The following is a 14,979-nucleotide window of genomic DNA, read 5'->3' as shown; positions in this document are numbered from 1 at the left end:
GACATTGTGGTTTTTCCTTTACCATCAGAAGTTTTTGTTGACCTCATGTCAATATATATTCTGAAATTGCACATATGCACACAGATACACACACATGAACACGCAAACACACGCACCCACGCACATACACGTTTTTCTACTTTCACAAGGACTTTGCAGTGGCCTCCATTCATTTTCATTCATTTTTGTAGGTTATTCTAACACTTATGCTAAATCTAACCATAACCAGTGTGAACTCAATTCACACTTTAGTCCTGAACCTTATCCATAACCAGTCAGTCCCCACAACGTAGCATGAGTTAGGAAAATGGTCGTTACAACGCATCAAATTCAAGGCCACACAAACACACACCATGCATACACATCTTATTTAAGAACATGACACAAGCAACTCTTCAAAGTCTTCAAGATTTTATTGCTTATTTCTTGAGAAAACACATGTTTCCATTAGTGTTTTTCTGATTAGTTTTCAGTAAGGGTCTGGTCGATCCAGCTGCGCACGTAGGCCATGTTGACATACACTCCTGGGCTGTACACATTGCAGTCGATGGTGCCCCAAGACACAGTACCCACAAGAGACCACACACCTTTGCTTTCACACACCAGTGGGCCACCAGAGTCACCCTGAAACAAGGCAAATAGTTTGCAAGATTAACTTAAGATGGATGAACTTGCATTCATACACTATCTGTGTTCTGCCTTCTGTGAGCTCTGTGCAGGCTGATTTTCAAAACAGGAAAAAATGTAGCAATAGGACAGTTGGTGACTCTTATGATATACACAATCACACTCACATTTAAAGAGGATTTTTCACAAAGTTTTTAAAAGAGCATATTTAATTTCACATTTCACACATTACAAATGTATTTTGAAAACATATTATTCAGTAGTCATTTTAAGCTTGTATGTTTTTAACCATTGAATTGCACATTACCTTGCAGGAAGACATTTTAGAACCACCAGCACAGAACATGGCATCAGTGATCGTACTGTCACCCCAGAAAATTCTGCACTGAGCAGCGCTGAGCACAGGCAGAGCGGACTGGTGCAGGTAACGAGCACTGACTGAGAAGACAGAAAAAAAAAAAACACAACCACTCCAAATCCATTACAGGGCTTTTTTTAATATAAGATTTTCCAGCTTTGATGCTTGTAAAACAATCCTGATTAGACATGTAAAGAGGCTCAACCACAGGATGTTGCTGTCATGCCCCATCCAGTGGTGACACATTTGGTTCCAGAGGTGATTCTGCTCCTGGAGGAGACCAAGCACACTGGAGACACGCGGGAGTTGAACTCTGCTGGGGAGGAGAGCTTCAGAAGTTGGATGTCAAAGTTATAGCCTACAAAGTTGTAGGAAGGGTGGGTGATGATGTACATAGAGGTGAAGAAATGTCAAATTATTTTTAAAAAAAGTTGAAATATCTGTCACACAGATAAAAAGCTCATGTTTTAGAAAACAGATTTTTTTTTTTTTTTGAATGATTGTCCTTACCTTAGAAATGGTCCTGATCTGAATGGGCTCGCTGTTGGACAGCCTATCGTGCTCACCCAGGATCACACGGTGGTCTGGCAGCCTACCAAAATGAAACGCCATCTTATTAATTATTTACTTTTAGTAAACTCTTTTCAAATGTTTTCAATGGGACACATGCAGCGACTTACCACACTTGGCAATGAGCAGCTGTGACAACCCAGTCCTTGTTGATCAGTGATCCCCCACAGAAGTGAAACCCTTTTTTGTCCTAAGTTTGGAACAATGTCTCTTCAAGAGATTTTCTTTGCCTGAGGATTTTGTTTTTGCATGATTCAACAGAACTGGAGAATTTCAGAAGACTGAGCGACCTACCTGAAGAGAAACATGCCAGGGCCAGGAACCGGACACTGCATTCTCGCCATTAATAATCTTGTTGTATCCACTCACCTTGGGCTTAATAGTAGGCACTCCACACCCTGAGGCCCAAAGATTAAATCCAACATCATTCTTGTTCCTAATTGCAATGGCTATGCTCAGTTACATTACAGTGTAATCAGTGCATATGTAGTCACAATCCAATTAAAATGTGAAATGTCAATAATTCTTAGGCAATGTTTTTACTGCAATTCTTTTATGGTTTGCCTGGAGATGAAAGCATGAAATGAACACTCACCCAGTGTGGAAGCCACCAGGGCAAAACAACTAACAAGCAAGAACATAACTGTGGCTCAACAAGTCTACCCTATCTGGTAACTTTGTGCTACACAAGCATTTATAGCTGCGTCCAACATGAATGACCCTGACTTTTGTGGGCAGCCATTAGTACAAACCCCATCAATGTTTCACCAGACCCCGCATGAGCAAACACCACCTGCCAATAAGCATCTTCAAAAATCTAAGGTCACACTTGAATTAGAAAAAAATTATTTGAGTTGGAAGAAGCACCAACATGGTTTTCCTTTGCTGTTGCTATTAAAAATGATTCAGTAAGTGAAGCTTGATGCATGCATGAAGAACAGACAACACATTCTGTTGATAAACTCTTACTTCTCCTACTCAGGAGCTGTTTTTAACACCTTTTCTTGCATTTCCTGTGAGGTAAGTTGATACACATTAAAATTATGCTGATCAAAATGTGGTTATATTTAAGGAAGAGTCTGTCAGATTGGTAATATAGTTGCCATATTGCATGCCTTGTCATTAACCTATTACTATGTTGGAGAGTTATTTAAAGTAAACCTTAATGATTTATACAATCAAACGCTGAAGACTGAACACACCTCAAGCCTGAGTTCATTTCACTGCAGTTTTGCCTTTAATGACACACAATTGTCAATAGGAAGGAGGAAATACCTAATCTTTTTCCAACATCAAAATCTGAAAAAAAGCAAAGTGTGGCATGCAGATTGGTTGGACTGGGGTTCAACCAAATCCACTGAAACTAATTAGTAACACAACCCAAGTGATTTGAGCTAGTATAAATGCAGCTGTATGAATTTCTCAGAGGTTTGTTTAACAACACAAACGGCATAATGAAGGTCAATGAACACAGCAGACAGTCAGGGATAAAGATGCGTAGATGTTTATTGCAAGAGTTTAGCCTTTGACAGCAGAAAACCAGCTTTAAACATGTTTTGTCTCACTGTTTAACTCATCTGAATGACTGTCTGAAATGTTTGACTATTCAAAAGTGAACATTTTTTCTCAGTTGTCTGTGCAATTTGCAACAAGTTCAATATGTGGTAGAAGGTACTCTGGTCACATCAGACCAAAAATTCAACCTTTTGCCTTATGGTGATGCTGGTGGTAAGTTTGTGCAGCGGGGAGGCTTTTCTTTGTAGGGATTGGAAAGTGGACAGAGTTGATGGATTGTGTTCTTAAATACAAGGCAATGTTGGAAGGACTCCTGTAAAATTTAAAACTGGGGTTGAAGGTCACTTTACAGCAAGACGATGACCAGAAACATACATACAGAGCTGAAAATGGAGCGGTTCAAATGAAAGCACATGTGTCTGAATGGAATAGGTCAAATTTAATTGTGATTGTGATTTTCTTCTGATTAGAATTAGAATATGTTGTTTACAAAGACTGTCCATCCAATGGAGCCAAGCTTGAGCTCTTCTGAAAAAAATCTGAAATGTCTCTGAATTTACAAAGCTTGAATAGTGATATCACAAAAAGCTCTTGCATTGAAATATGGTTGGGCAAACTTTAATTCAGGGGTCTGCTTCACATTTGCCAAAAGTGTTGAGAACCATACATACTTTACTATTTACTTCACAGGTGTGTACAAACGTATTTGTGCTGGCCTCTAAAACATCTCTATAAAGATTTGCAATTATGTCTGAAAGGGACAAAGTTCAGAGACCCAGACTCTTTCTGGCAAGAAGGAGCCTGTTGCTATTTCAGCAATAGCTCATTACACTAAGAGTAATGCTGTAGAGCAAATATAAGTTGAATTTTTATGGTGTGCCCATTTGCCACAAAATGCATGGTTTGAACAGCCAGTACATGTAATCAAGCTAAGATAAGTAACTGTTGTGCTTATTGCTCATATTTAGTCGACTTCCTCAATGGTTGGGCCAGAGGAAGAACCAGCTCCGGCTCCGCCAGGGAAGCCTCCTGGCATTCCTCCTGGCATTCCTCCTGGCATTCCTCCTGGCATTCCTCCCAGGCATTCCTCCGACATTCCTCCTGGCATTCCCCCCTGGTACAGCTTAGAGATTATTGGGTTGCAAATTTTCTCCAGCTCTTTCTGTTGGTGCTCATACTCTTCCTTCTCAGCTGTCTATGTAAAAAAACAAAGAAGCAGATAATTGTTGTGTAAGAGCTATAAAAGTAAAAACACAATAAGGAACTGGAAAAATGTCTATCACAGTTTCTCTGCTAAACATCTGTGATTTCACAACTTTTTCAAACATGAAGCTCTTGTTCTCGGATAATGATGAAAGCATTTTTAATTTACGGATATCTTACCTGGTTCCTGTCCAGCCAGGCGATTACTTCGTTACACTTATCTGTGATGGTCTTTTTGTCCTCAGGACTGATCTTTTCTTGGAGCTTCTCGTCCTCCACTGTGCTCTTCATGTTGAAGGCCAGAGACTCAAGAGAATTTTTGGCAGTGATCTTGTCTCTCTGGGCTTCATCTTCAGATCTGAACTGTTCTGCTTCTTGCACCATGCGCTCAATGTCTTCCTTGCTCAGTCGACCTGAGGAAGAATGAAACATAAAGCTTGCGTCAGTCACTTTAAAACCTTCTCTGATGAACAATCTTTGCCCTGTAATATGTGCTCCAACCTTTGTCATTAGTGATGGTGATCTTGTTCTCCTTTCCGGTGCTTTTGTCCACTGCAGACACATTGAGAATGCCGTTGGCATCAATGTCAAAGGTCACTTCGATCTGAGGGACTCCTCTGGGAGCAGGCGGAATACCAGTCAATTCAAATTTCCCCAAGATATTATTATCTTTGGTCATGGCTCTTTCCCCTTCGTAAACCTAAAACAAGGCATTGATGTTTATTGGATCAGTGAACACGTTCAACCCTGAGGCACAGTGCAATTAAAAACGTGTTTATCTTCTTACAGATTCATCCTTCTTGCTGTTTTTCCACCCTAGAGTTCTTCAAATAAAGTAATTTTAGTATCAAAGTTAACACAAATGAATTCATAATGCAGTTTTGGGGTCAAGCTTCATCATTTCAATTGGGCTGGACTCTGGGCTTTCACTTGGACACTAAAATCTATTTCAGTCGATTCATAGGTCGAGTTCCTGGTGTGGTTTGGATTATTTTTTACTACATGTAAGTATACAACTATATTTTTAATATAGTTAATAATTTAATTACCTAATTCAACTCTTACTTTTGACAGAGGGCTGGGTGGGTTTGGATAGGTTTTTTATTTCCCTTTTTAATAAACTCACCGGTTGAAACATGGATTTTATTTACCCATTCGCATGATCTGATGCAGAGAAAAGACAGAAACAGCAGAAAGTTGTGAGGGGAGGTAAATAACTTTTCATAGTACTGTGGGGTACCATTTGTAAAGTTACACAGTCAAAACTGTAAAATAATAATCAATAATTTGGGTTACTTATATGTCATAAATGAAAAACATTGGAGCTTCATTTATATTAATTTATATTTCCACCATGTTATTTCCAAATATATAGGTTGCCGCTAAATAGTTTTACATTCTAAACTAAATATTCAAATTGGAGATAAATATTTAATTGGCAAACATGACACAGCAAAACAATATTTATCAAAACTTTATTGTACCCATTAGTCGTTGTAGATCTTACTATGGGCGACTGACTGACACTTATGGAGACGTTCAAACTCACTGGAGAGACACACAAAGCTTTAGGTGTGTGAAAGCACACCAGAGGGTCACCAGAGTCACCACATCAGATAACATATCTGAAAGACCATATGTGTGTTGTGCAACAGGAATGATTACGCTGTGTTTATTTTAAGTAGTTGGAGCTTTAACAATGGTACTATTGATATACTGGATTTATCTGGATCACATTCTAATTTTACAAATGCTTTTGCTGACTTCATTACCAATGATCACAAGTTCCTAAAAACACATCTACTGCTAAGAGCATTATGCATATTTTGTTTTTATCTCTGGATCCGTGAAAAAAAAATTTCTATACTTACTTATCTTAAAACTAAATGTTTTCAAACCTTTAAAGCTTAAATTAAATTGAAGACATTGTGGTTTTTCCTTTACCATCAGAAGTTTTTGTTGACCTCATGTCAATATATATTCTGAAATTGCACATATGCACACAGATACACACACATGAACACGCAAACACACGCACCCACGTACATACACGTTTTTCTACTTTCACAAGGACTTTGCAGTGGCCTCCATTCATTTTCATTCATTTTTGTAGGTTATTCTAACACTTATGCTAAATCTAACCATAACCAGTGTGAACTCAATTCACACTTTAGTCCTGAACCTTATCCATAACCAGTCAGTCCCCACAACGTAGCATGAGTTAGGAAAATGGTCGTTACAACGCATCAAATTCAAGGCCACACAAACACACACCATGCATGCATACACATCTTATTTAAGAACATGACACAAGCAAGTCTTCAAAGTCTTCAAGATTTTATTGCTTATTTCTTGAGAAAACACATGTTTCCATTAGTGCTTTTCTGATTAGTTTTTAGCAAGGGTCTGGTCGATCCAGCTGCGCAGGTAGGCCATGTTGACATACACTACTGGGCTGTACACATTGCAGTCGAAGGAGCCCCAAGACACAGTACCCACAAGAGACCACACACCTTTGCTTTCACACACCAGTGGGCCACCAGAGTCACCCTGAAACAAGGCAAATAGTTTGCAAGATTAACTTAAGATGGATGAACTTGCATTCATACACTATCGTGTTCTGCCTTCTGTGAGCTCTGTGCAGGCTGATTTTCAAAACAGGAAAAAATGTAGCAATAGGACAGTTGGTGACTCAGATGATATACACAATCACACTCACATTTAAAGAGGATTTTTCACAAAGTTTTTAAAAGAGCATATTTAATGTCACATTTCACACATTACAAATGTATTTTGAAAACATATTATTCAGTAGTCATTTTAAGCTTGTATGTTTTTAACCATTGAATTGCACATTACCATGCAGGAAGTCAATTTAGAACCACCAGCACAGAACATGGCATCAGTGATCGTACTGTCACCCCAGAACATTCTGCACTGAGCAGTGCTGAGCACAGGCAGAGCGGTCTGCTGCAGGAAACGACCAAAGACTGAGAAGACAGAAAAAAAAAAAACACAACCACTCCAAATCCATTACAGGGCTTTTTTTAATATAAGATTTTCCAGCTTTGATGCTTGTAAAACAATCCTGATTAGACATGTAAAGTGGCTCACTCACAGGATGTTGCTGTCATGCCCCATCCAGTGGTGACACATTTGGTTCCAGAGGGGATTCTGCTCCTGGAGGAGACCAAGCACACTGGAGACACGCGGGAGTCGAACTCTGCTGGGGAGGAGAGCTTCAGAAGTTGGATGTCAAAGTTAATGGTTTTTGAGCTGAAGGAAGGGTGGGTGATGACCTGTACATAGAGGTGAAGAAATGTCAAATTATTTTTTAAAAAAGTTGAAATATCTGTCACACAGATAAAAAGCTCATGTTTTAGAAAACAGATTTTTTTTTTTTTTTTTTTTTTGAATGATTGTCCTTACCTTAGAAATGGTCCTGATCTGAATGGGCTCGCTGTTGGACAGCCTATCGTGCTCACCCAGGATCACACGGTGGTCTGACGGCCTACCAAAATGAAACGCCATCTTATTAATTATTTACTTTTAGTAAACTCTTTTCAAATGTTTTCAATGGGACACATGCAGCAACTTACCACACTTGGCAATGAGCAGCTGTGACAACCCAGTCCTTGTTGATCAGTGATCCCCCACAGAAGTGAAACCCGCTTTTGTCCTAAGTTTGGAACACTGTCTCTTCAAGAGATTTTCTTTGCCTGAGGTTTTTGTTTTTGCATGATTCAACAGAACTGGAGAATTTCAGAAGACTGAGCGACCTACCTGAAGAGAAACTTGCCAGGGCCAGGAACCGGACACTGCATTCTCGCCATTAATAATCTTGTTGTATCCACTCACCTTGGGCTTAATAGTAGGCACTCCACACCCTGAGGCCCAAAGATTAAATCCAACATCATTCTTGTTCCTAATTGCAATGGCTATGCTCAGTTACATTACAGTGTAATCAGTGCATATGTAGTCACAATCCAATTAAAATGTGAAATGTCAATAATTCTTAGGCAATGTTTTTTACTGCAATTCTTTTATGGTTTGCCTGGAGATGAAAGCATGAAATGAACACTCACCCAGTGTGGAAGCCACCAGGGCAAAACAACTAACAAGCAAGAACATAACTGTGGCTCAACAAGTCTACCTTATCTGGTAACTTTGTGCTACACAAGCATTTATAGCTGCGTCCAACATGAATGACCCTGACTTTTGTGGGCAGCCATTAGTACAAACCGCATCAATGTTTCACCAGACCCCGCATGAGCAAACACCACCTGCCGATAAGCATCTTCAACAATCTAAGGTCACACTTGAATTAGAAAAAAATTATTTGAGTTGGAAGAAGCACCAACATGGTTTTCCTTTGCTGTTGCTATTAAAAATGATTCAGTAAGTGAAGCTTGATGCATGCATGAAGAACAGACAACACATTCTGTTGATAAACTCTTACTTCTCCTACTCAGGAGCTGTTTTAACACCTTTTCTTGCATTTCCTGTGAGGTAAGTTGATACACATTAAAATTATGCTGATCAAAATGTGGTTATATTTAAGGAAGAGTCTGTCAGATTGGTAATATAGTTGCCATATTGCATGCCTTGTCATTAACCTATTACTATGTTGGAGAGTTATTTAAAGTAAACCTTAATGATTTATACAATCAAACGCTGAAGACTGAACACACCTCAAGCCTGAGTTCATTTCACTGCAGTTTTGCCTTTAATGACACACAATTGTCAATAGGAAGGAGGAAATACCTAATCTTTTTCCAACATCAAAATCTGAAAAAAAGCAAAGTGTGGCATGCAGATTGGTTGGACTGGGGTTCAACCAAATCCACTGAAACTAATTAGTAAACACACTCTACCCAAGTGATTTGAGCTTAGTATAAATGCAGCTGTATGAATTTCTCAGAGGTTTGTTTAACAACACAAACGGCATAATGAAGGTCAATGAACACAGCAGACAGTCAGGGATAAAGATGCGTAGATGTTTATTGCAAGAGTTTAGCCTTTGACAGCAGAAATGCCACCAGCTTTAAACATGTTTTGTCTCACTGTTTAACTCATCTGAATGACTGTCTGAAATGTTTGACTATTCAAAAGTGAACATTTTTTCTCAGTTGTCTGTGCAATTTGCAACAAGTTCAATATGTGGTAGAAGGTACTCTGGTCACATCAGACCAAAAATTCAACCTTTTGCCTTATGGTGATGCTGGTGGTAAGTTTGTGCAGCGGGGAGGCTTTTCTTTGTAGGGATTGGAAAGTGGACAGAGTTGATGGATTGTGTTCTTAAATACAAGGCAATGTTGGAAGAACTCCTGTAAAATTTAAAACTGGGGTTGAAGGTCATTTACAGCAAGACGATGACCAGAAACATACATACAGAGCTGAAAATGGAGCGGTTTAAATGAAAGCACATGTCTGAATGGAATAGGTCAAATTTAATTGTGATTGTGATTTTCTTCTGATTAGAATTAGAATATGTTGTTTACAAAGACTGTCCATCCAATGGAGCCAAGCTTGAGCTCTTCTGAAAAAAATCTGAAATGTCTCTGAATTTACAAAGCTTGAATAGTGATATCACAAAAAAGTTCTTGCATTGAAATATGGTTGGGCAAACTTTAATTCAGGGGTCTGCTTCACATTTGCCAAAGTGTTGAGAACCATACATACTTTACTATTTACTTCACAGGTGTGTACAAACGTATTTGTGCTGGCCTCTAAAACATCTCTATAAAGATTTGCAATTATGACTGAAAGGGACAAAGTTCAGAGACCCAGACTCTTTCTGGCAAGAAGGAGCCTGTTGCTATTTCAGCAATAGCTCATTACACTAAGAGTAATGCTGTAGAGCAAATATAAGTTGAATTTTTATGGTGTGCCCATTTGCCACAAATGCATGGTTTGAACAGCCAGTACATGTAATCAAGCTAAGATAAGTAACTGTTGTGCTTATTGCTCATATTTAGTCGACTTCCTCAATGGTTGGGCCAGAGGAAGAACCAGCTCCGGCTCCGCCAGGGAAGCCTCCTGGCATTCCTCCTGGCATTCCTCCTGGCATTCCTCCTGGCATTCCTCCCGACATTCCTCCTGGCATTCCTCCTGGCATTCCTCCCGACATTCCTCCTGGCATTCCTCCTGGCATTCCCCCCTGGTACAGCTTAGAGATTATTGGGTTGCAAATTTTCTCCAGCTCTTTCTGTTGGTGCTCATACTCTTCCTTCTCAGCTGTCTATGTAAAAAAACAAAGAAGCAGATAATTGTTGTGTAAGAGCTATAAAAGTAAAAACACAATAAGGAACTGGAAAAATGTCTATCACAGTTTCTCTGCTAAACATCTGTGATTTCACAACTTTTTCAAACATGAAGCTCTTGTTCTCGGATAATGATGAAAGCATTTTTAATTTACGGATATCTTACCTGGTTCCTGTCCAGCCAGGCGATTACTTCGTTACACTTATCTGTGATGGTCTTTTTGTCCTCAGGACTGATCTTTTCTTGGAGCTTCTCGTCCTCCACTGTGCTCTTCATGTTGAAGGCCAGAGACTCAAGAGAATTTTTGGCAGTGATCTTGTCTCTCTGGGCTTCATCTTCAGATCTGAACTGTTCTGCTTCTTGCACCATGCGCTCAATGTCTTCCTTGCTCAGTCGACCTGAGGAAGAATGAAACATAAAGCTTGCGTCAGTCACTTTAAAACCTTCTCTGATGAACAATCTTTGCCCTGTAATATGTGCTCCAACCTTTGTCATTAGTGATGGTGATCTTGTTCTCCTTTCCGGTGCTTTTGTCCACTGCAGACACATTGAGAATGCCGTTGGCATCAATGTCAAAGGTCACTTCGATCTGAGGGACTCCTCTGGGAGCAGGCGGAATACCAGTCAATTCAAATTTCCCCAAGATATTATTATCTTTGGTCATGGCTCTTTCCCCTTCGTAAACCTAAAACAAGGCATTGATGTTTATTGGATCAGTGAACACGTTCAACCCTGAGGCACAGTGCAATTAAAAACGTGTTTATCTTCTTACAGATTCATCCTGTTCTTGCTGTTTTCCACCCTAGAGTTCTTCAAATAAAGTAATTTTAGTATCAAAGTTAACACAAATGAATTCATAATGCAGTTTTGGGGGTCAAGCTTCATCATTTCAATTGGGCTGGACTCTGGGCTTTCACTTGGACACTAAAATCTATTTCAGTCGATTCATAGGTCGAGTTCCTGGTGTGGTTTGGATTATTTTTTACTACATGTAAGTATACAACTATATTTTTAATATAGTTAATAATTTAATTACCTAATTCAACTCTTACTTTTGACAGAGGGGCTGGGTGGGTTTGGATAGGTTTTTTATTTCCCTTTTTAATAAACTCACCGGTTGAAACATGGATTTTATTTACCCATTCGCCTGATCTGATGCAGAGAAAAAGGCAGAAACAGCAGAAAGTTGTGAGGGGAGGTAAATAACTTTTCCTAGTACTGTGGGGTACCATTTGTAAAGTTACACAGTCAAAACTGTAAAATAATAATCAATAATTTGGGTTACTTATATGTCATAAATGAAAACATTGGAGCTTCATTTATATTAATTTATATTTCCACCATGTTATTTCCAAATATATAGGTTGCCGCTAAATAGTTTTACATTCTAAACTAAATATTCAAATTGGAGATAAATATTTAATTGGCAAACATGACACAGCAAAACAATATTTAGCAAAACTTTATTGTACCCATTAGTGTTGTAGATCTTACTATGGGCGACTGACTGACACTTATGGAGACGTTCAAACTCACTGGAGAGACACACAAAGCTTTAGGTGTGTGAAAGCACACCAGAGGGTCACCAGAGTCACCACATCAGATAACATATCTGAAAGACCATATGTGTGTTGTGCAACAGGAATGATTACGCTGTGTTTATTTTAAGTAGTTGGAGCTTTAACAATGGTACTATTGGTATACTGGATTTATCTGGATCACATTCTAATTTACAAATGCTTTTGCTGACTTCATTACCAATGATCACAAGTTCCTAAAAACACATCTACTGCTAAGAGCATTATGCATATTTTGATTTTATCTCTGGATCCGTGAAAAAAAATTTCTATACTTACTTATCTTAAAACTAAATGTTTTCAAACCTTTAAAGCTTAAATTAAATTGAAGACATTGTGGTTTTTCCTTTACCATCAGAAGTTTTTGTTGACCTCATGTCAATATATATTCTGAAATTGCACATATGCACACAGATACACACACATGAACACGCAAAGACACGCACCCACGCACACACGTTTTTCTACTTTCACAAGGACTTTGCAGTGGCCTCCATTCATTTTCATTTCATTTTTGTAGGTTATTCTAACACTTATGCTAAATCTAACCATAACCAGTGTGAACTCAATTCACACTTTAGTCCTGAACCTTATCCATAACCAGTCAGTCCCCACAACGTAGCATGAGTTTAGGAAAATGGTCGTTACAACGCATCCAATTCAAGGCCACACAAACACACACCATGCATGCATACACATCTTATTTAAGAACATGACACAAGCAACTCTTCAAAGTCTTCAAGATTTTATTGCTTATTTCTTGAGAAAACACATGTTTCCATTAGTGTTTTTCTGATTAGTTTTTAGCAAGGGTCTGGTCGATCCAGCTGCGCACGTAGGCCATGTTGACATACACTGCTGGGCTGTACACATTGCAGTCGAAGATGCCCCAAGACACAGTACCCACAAGAGACCACACACCTTTGCTTTCACACACCAGTGGGCCACCAGAGTCACCCTGAAACAAGGCAAATAGTTTGCAAGATTAACTTAAGATGGATGAACTTGCATTCATACACTATCGGTGTTCTGCCTTCTGTGAGCTCTGTGCAGGCTGATTTTCAAAACAGGAAAAATGTAGCAATAGGACAGTTGGTGACTCAGATGATATACACAATCACACTCACATTTAAAGAGGATTTTTCACAAAGTTTTTAAAAGAGCATATTTAATGTCACATTTCACACATTACAAATGTATTTTGAAAACATATTATTCGGTAGTCATTTTAAGCTTGTATGTTTTTAACCATTGAATTGCACATTACCTTGCAGGAAGTCAATTTAGAACCACCAGCACAGAACATGGCATCAGTGATCATTCTTTCACCCCAGAAAATTCTGCACTGAGCAGTGCTGCACAGGCAGAGCGGTCTGCTGCAGGAACGACCAAAGACTGAGAAGACAGAAAAAAAAAAAACACAACCACTCCAAAATCCATTACAGGGCTTTTTTTAATATAAGATTTTCCAGCTTTGATGCTTGTAAAACAATCCTGATTAGACATGTAAAGAGGCTCACTCACAGGATGTTGCTGTCCTCCCCCATCCAGTGGTGACACATTTGGTTCCAGAGGGGATTCTGCTCCTGGAGGAGACCAAGCACACTGAGACACGCGGGAGTCGAACTCTGCTGGGGAGGAGAGCTTCAGAAGTTGGATGTCAAAGTTAATGGTTATTGAGTTGAAGGAAGGGTGGGTGATGACCTGTACATAGAGGTGAAGAAATGTCAAATTATTTTTTTAAAAAGTTGAAATATCTGTCACACAGATAAAAAGCTCATGTTTTAGAAAACAGATTTTTTTTTTTTTTTTTTTGAATGATTGTCCTTACCTTAGAAATGGTCCTGATCTGAATGGGCTCGCTGTTGGACAGCCTATCGTGCTCACCCAGGATCACACGGTGGTCTGACGGCCTACCAAAATGAAACGCCATCTTATTAATTATTTACTTTTAGTAAACTCTTTTTCAAATGTTTTCAATGGGACACATGCAGCGACTTACCACACTTGGCAATGAGCAGCTGTGACAACCCAGTCCTTGTTGATCAGTGATCCCCCACAGAAGTGAAAACCGCTTTTGTCCTAAGTTTGGAACACTGTCTCTTCAAGAGATTTTCTTTGCCTGAGGTTTTTGTTTTTGCATGATTCAACAGAACTGGAGAATTTCAGAAGACTGAGCGACCTACCTGAAGAGAAACTTGCCAGGGCCAGGAACCGGACACTGCATTCTCGCCATTAATAATCTTGTTGTATCCACTCACCTTGGGCTTAATAGTAGGCACTCCACACCCTGAGGCCCAAAGATTAAATCCAACATCATTCTTGTTCCTAATTGCAATGGCTATGCTCAGTTACATTACAGTGTAATCAGTGCATATGTAGTCACAATCCAATTAAAATGTGAAATGTCAATAATTCTTAGGCAATGTTTTTACTGCAATTCTTTTATGGTTTGCCTGGAGATGAAAGCATGAAATGAACACTCACCCAGTGTGGAAGCCACCAGGGCAAAACTAACAAGCAAGAACATAACTGTGGCTCAACAAGTCTACCCTATCTGGTAACTTTGTGCTACACAAGCATTTATAGCTGCGTCCAACATGAATGACCCTGACTTTTGTGGGCAGCCATTAGTACAAACCGCATCAATGTTTCACCAGACCCCGCATGAGCAAACATCACCTGCCAATAAGCATCTTCAAAAATCTAAGGTCACACTTGAATTAGAAAAAAATTATTTGAGTTGGAAGAAGCACCAACATGGTTTTCCTTTGCTGTTGCTATTAAAAATGATTCAGTAAGTGAAGCTTGATGCATGCATGAAGAACAGACAACACATTCTGTTGATAAACTCTTACTTCTCCT

The 14,979-nt window shown here is 39.1% G+C and overlaps 5 protein-coding genes and 1 pseudogene across 5 annotated transcripts; all 6 read right to left on the bottom strand.

Moving 5' to 3' along the window:
* Nucleotides 1-394: 394 nt before the first annotated feature.
* On the bottom strand, nt 395-1,380 carry LOC129367712 (chymotrypsin-like protease CTRL-1). The gene is made up of 3 exons (XM_055042344.1): nt 1,191-1,380; nt 935-1,065; nt 395-624 (listed from the first exon to the last, which is right to left on the bottom strand). Exons 1-3 carry the CDS (start codon nt 1,378-1,380, stop codon nt 463-465), a joined length of 483 nt encoding a protein of 160 aa, XP_054898319.1. The 3' UTR covers nt 395-462.
* Nucleotides 1,381-1,483: 103 nt separating this feature from the next.
* LOC129367711 (chymotrypsinogen B-like) lies at nt 1,484-2,260 on the bottom strand (the record flags this gene model as incomplete). Its single annotated transcript, XM_055042342.1, has 4 exons — nt 2,151-2,260; nt 1,850-1,953; nt 1,666-1,745; nt 1,484-1,577 (listed from the first exon to the last, which is right to left on the bottom strand). Coding segments are annotated over exons 1-4 (324 nt in total), but the record flags the coding sequence as incomplete, so codon positions are not given.
* Nucleotides 2,261-3,099: 839 nt separating this feature from the next.
* On the bottom strand, nt 3,100-4,998 carry LOC129367726 (heat shock cognate 71 kDa protein-like). The gene is made up of 3 exons (XM_055042362.1): nt 4,775-4,998; nt 4,454-4,686; nt 3,100-4,265 (listed from the first exon to the last, which is right to left on the bottom strand). Exons 1-3 carry the CDS (start codon nt 4,950-4,952, stop codon nt 4,035-4,037), a joined length of 642 nt encoding a protein of 213 aa, XP_054898337.1. The 5' UTR covers nt 4,953-4,998; the 3' UTR covers nt 3,100-4,034.
* Nucleotides 4,999-6,593: 1,595 nt separating this feature from the next.
* Nucleotides 6,594-8,472, bottom strand: LOC129367724 (chymotrypsin-like protease CTRL-1). The gene is made up of 7 exons (XM_055042360.1): nt 8,359-8,472; nt 8,057-8,160; nt 7,873-7,952; nt 7,703-7,784; nt 7,392-7,572; nt 7,133-7,263; nt 6,594-6,823 (listed from the first exon to the last, which is right to left on the bottom strand). The coding sequence occupies exons 1-7, from the start codon at nt 8,402-8,404 to the stop codon at nt 6,662-6,664; spliced, it is 786 nt and encodes a 261-aa protein (XP_054898335.1). The 5' UTR covers nt 8,405-8,472; the 3' UTR covers nt 6,594-6,661.
* A 1,466-nt stretch (nt 8,473-9,938) lies between these two features.
* Nucleotides 9,939-11,259, bottom strand: LOC129367725 (heat shock cognate 71 kDa protein-like). The gene is made up of 3 exons (XM_055042361.1): nt 11,024-11,259; nt 10,703-10,935; nt 9,939-10,514 (listed from the first exon to the last, which is right to left on the bottom strand). The coding sequence occupies exons 1-3, from the start codon at nt 11,199-11,201 to the stop codon at nt 10,248-10,250; spliced, it is 678 nt and encodes a 225-aa protein (XP_054898336.1). The 5' UTR covers nt 11,202-11,259; the 3' UTR covers nt 9,939-10,247.
* Nucleotides 11,260-12,842: 1,583 nt separating this feature from the next.
* On the bottom strand, nt 12,843-14,708 carry LOC129367728 (chymotrypsin-like protease CTRL-1; annotated as a pseudogene).
* Nucleotides 14,709-14,979: the final 271 nt, after the last annotated feature.

Source organism: Poeciliopsis prolifica, unplaced genomic scaffold, assembly GCF_027474105.1.
Source record: "Poeciliopsis prolifica strain line A6 unplaced genomic scaffold, Auburn_PproV2 SCAFFOLD017, whole genome shotgun sequence".
In the NCBI taxonomy this organism is placed as follows: Eukaryota; Metazoa; Chordata; class Actinopteri; order Cyprinodontiformes; family Poeciliidae; genus Poeciliopsis; species Poeciliopsis prolifica.
Note: the sequence above shows the minus strand (reverse complement) of the source record. Positions and strands in the feature narration are given on the sequence as shown.

Excerpts from the sequence above, each read along its gene's own strand:
- LOC129367712 (XM_055042344.1), bottom strand. The coding sequence starts at position 1,380 with ATGTACATCATCACCCACCCTTCCTACAACTTTGTAGGCTATAACTTT. Across the intron at positions 1,066-1,190 it reads CATGACAGCAACATCCTGTG|TCAGTGCTCGTTACCTGCAC; the intron begins GTTGAGCCTCTT and ends CTGTCTTCTCAG. Across the intron at positions 625-934 it reads CTAAAATGTCTTCCTGCAAG|GGTGACTCTGGTGGCCCACT; the intron begins GTAATGTGCAAT and ends GCCTTGTTTCAG.
- LOC129367726 (XM_055042362.1), bottom strand. The coding sequence starts at position 4,952 with ATGACCAAAGATAATAATATCTTGGGGAAATTTGAATTGACTGGTATT. Across the intron at positions 4,687-4,774 it reads CACCATCACTAATGACAAAG|GTCGACTGAGCAAGGAAGAC; the intron begins GTTGGAGCACAT and ends ATTCTTCCTCAG. Across the intron at positions 4,266-4,453 it reads CCTGGCTGGACAGGAACCAG|ACAGCTGAGAAGGAAGAGTA; the intron begins GTAAGATATCCG and ends TTTTTTACATAG.
- LOC129367724 (XM_055042360.1), bottom strand. The coding sequence starts at position 8,404 with ATGTTCTTGCTTGTTAGTTGTTTTGCCCTGGTGGCTTCCACACTGG. Across the intron at positions 8,161-8,358 it reads CCTGGTGGCTTCCACACTGG|GGTGTGGAGTGCCTACTATT; the intron begins GTGAGTGTTCAT and ends TTTGGGCCTCAG. Across the intron at positions 7,573-7,702 it reads AGATCAGGACCATTTCTAAG|GTCATCACCCACCCTTCCTT; the intron begins GTAAGGACAATC and ends CTCTATGTACAG.
- LOC129367725 (XM_055042361.1), bottom strand. The coding sequence starts at position 11,201 with ATGACCAAAGATAATAATATCTTGGGGAAATTTGAATTGACTGGTATT. Across the intron at positions 10,936-11,023 it reads CACCATCACTAATGACAAAG|GTCGACTGAGCAAGGAAGAC; the intron begins GTTGGAGCACAT and ends ATTCTTCCTCAG. Across the intron at positions 10,515-10,702 it reads CCTGGCTGGACAGGAACCAG|ACAGCTGAGAAGGAAGAGTA; the intron begins GTAAGATATCCG and ends TTTTTTACATAG.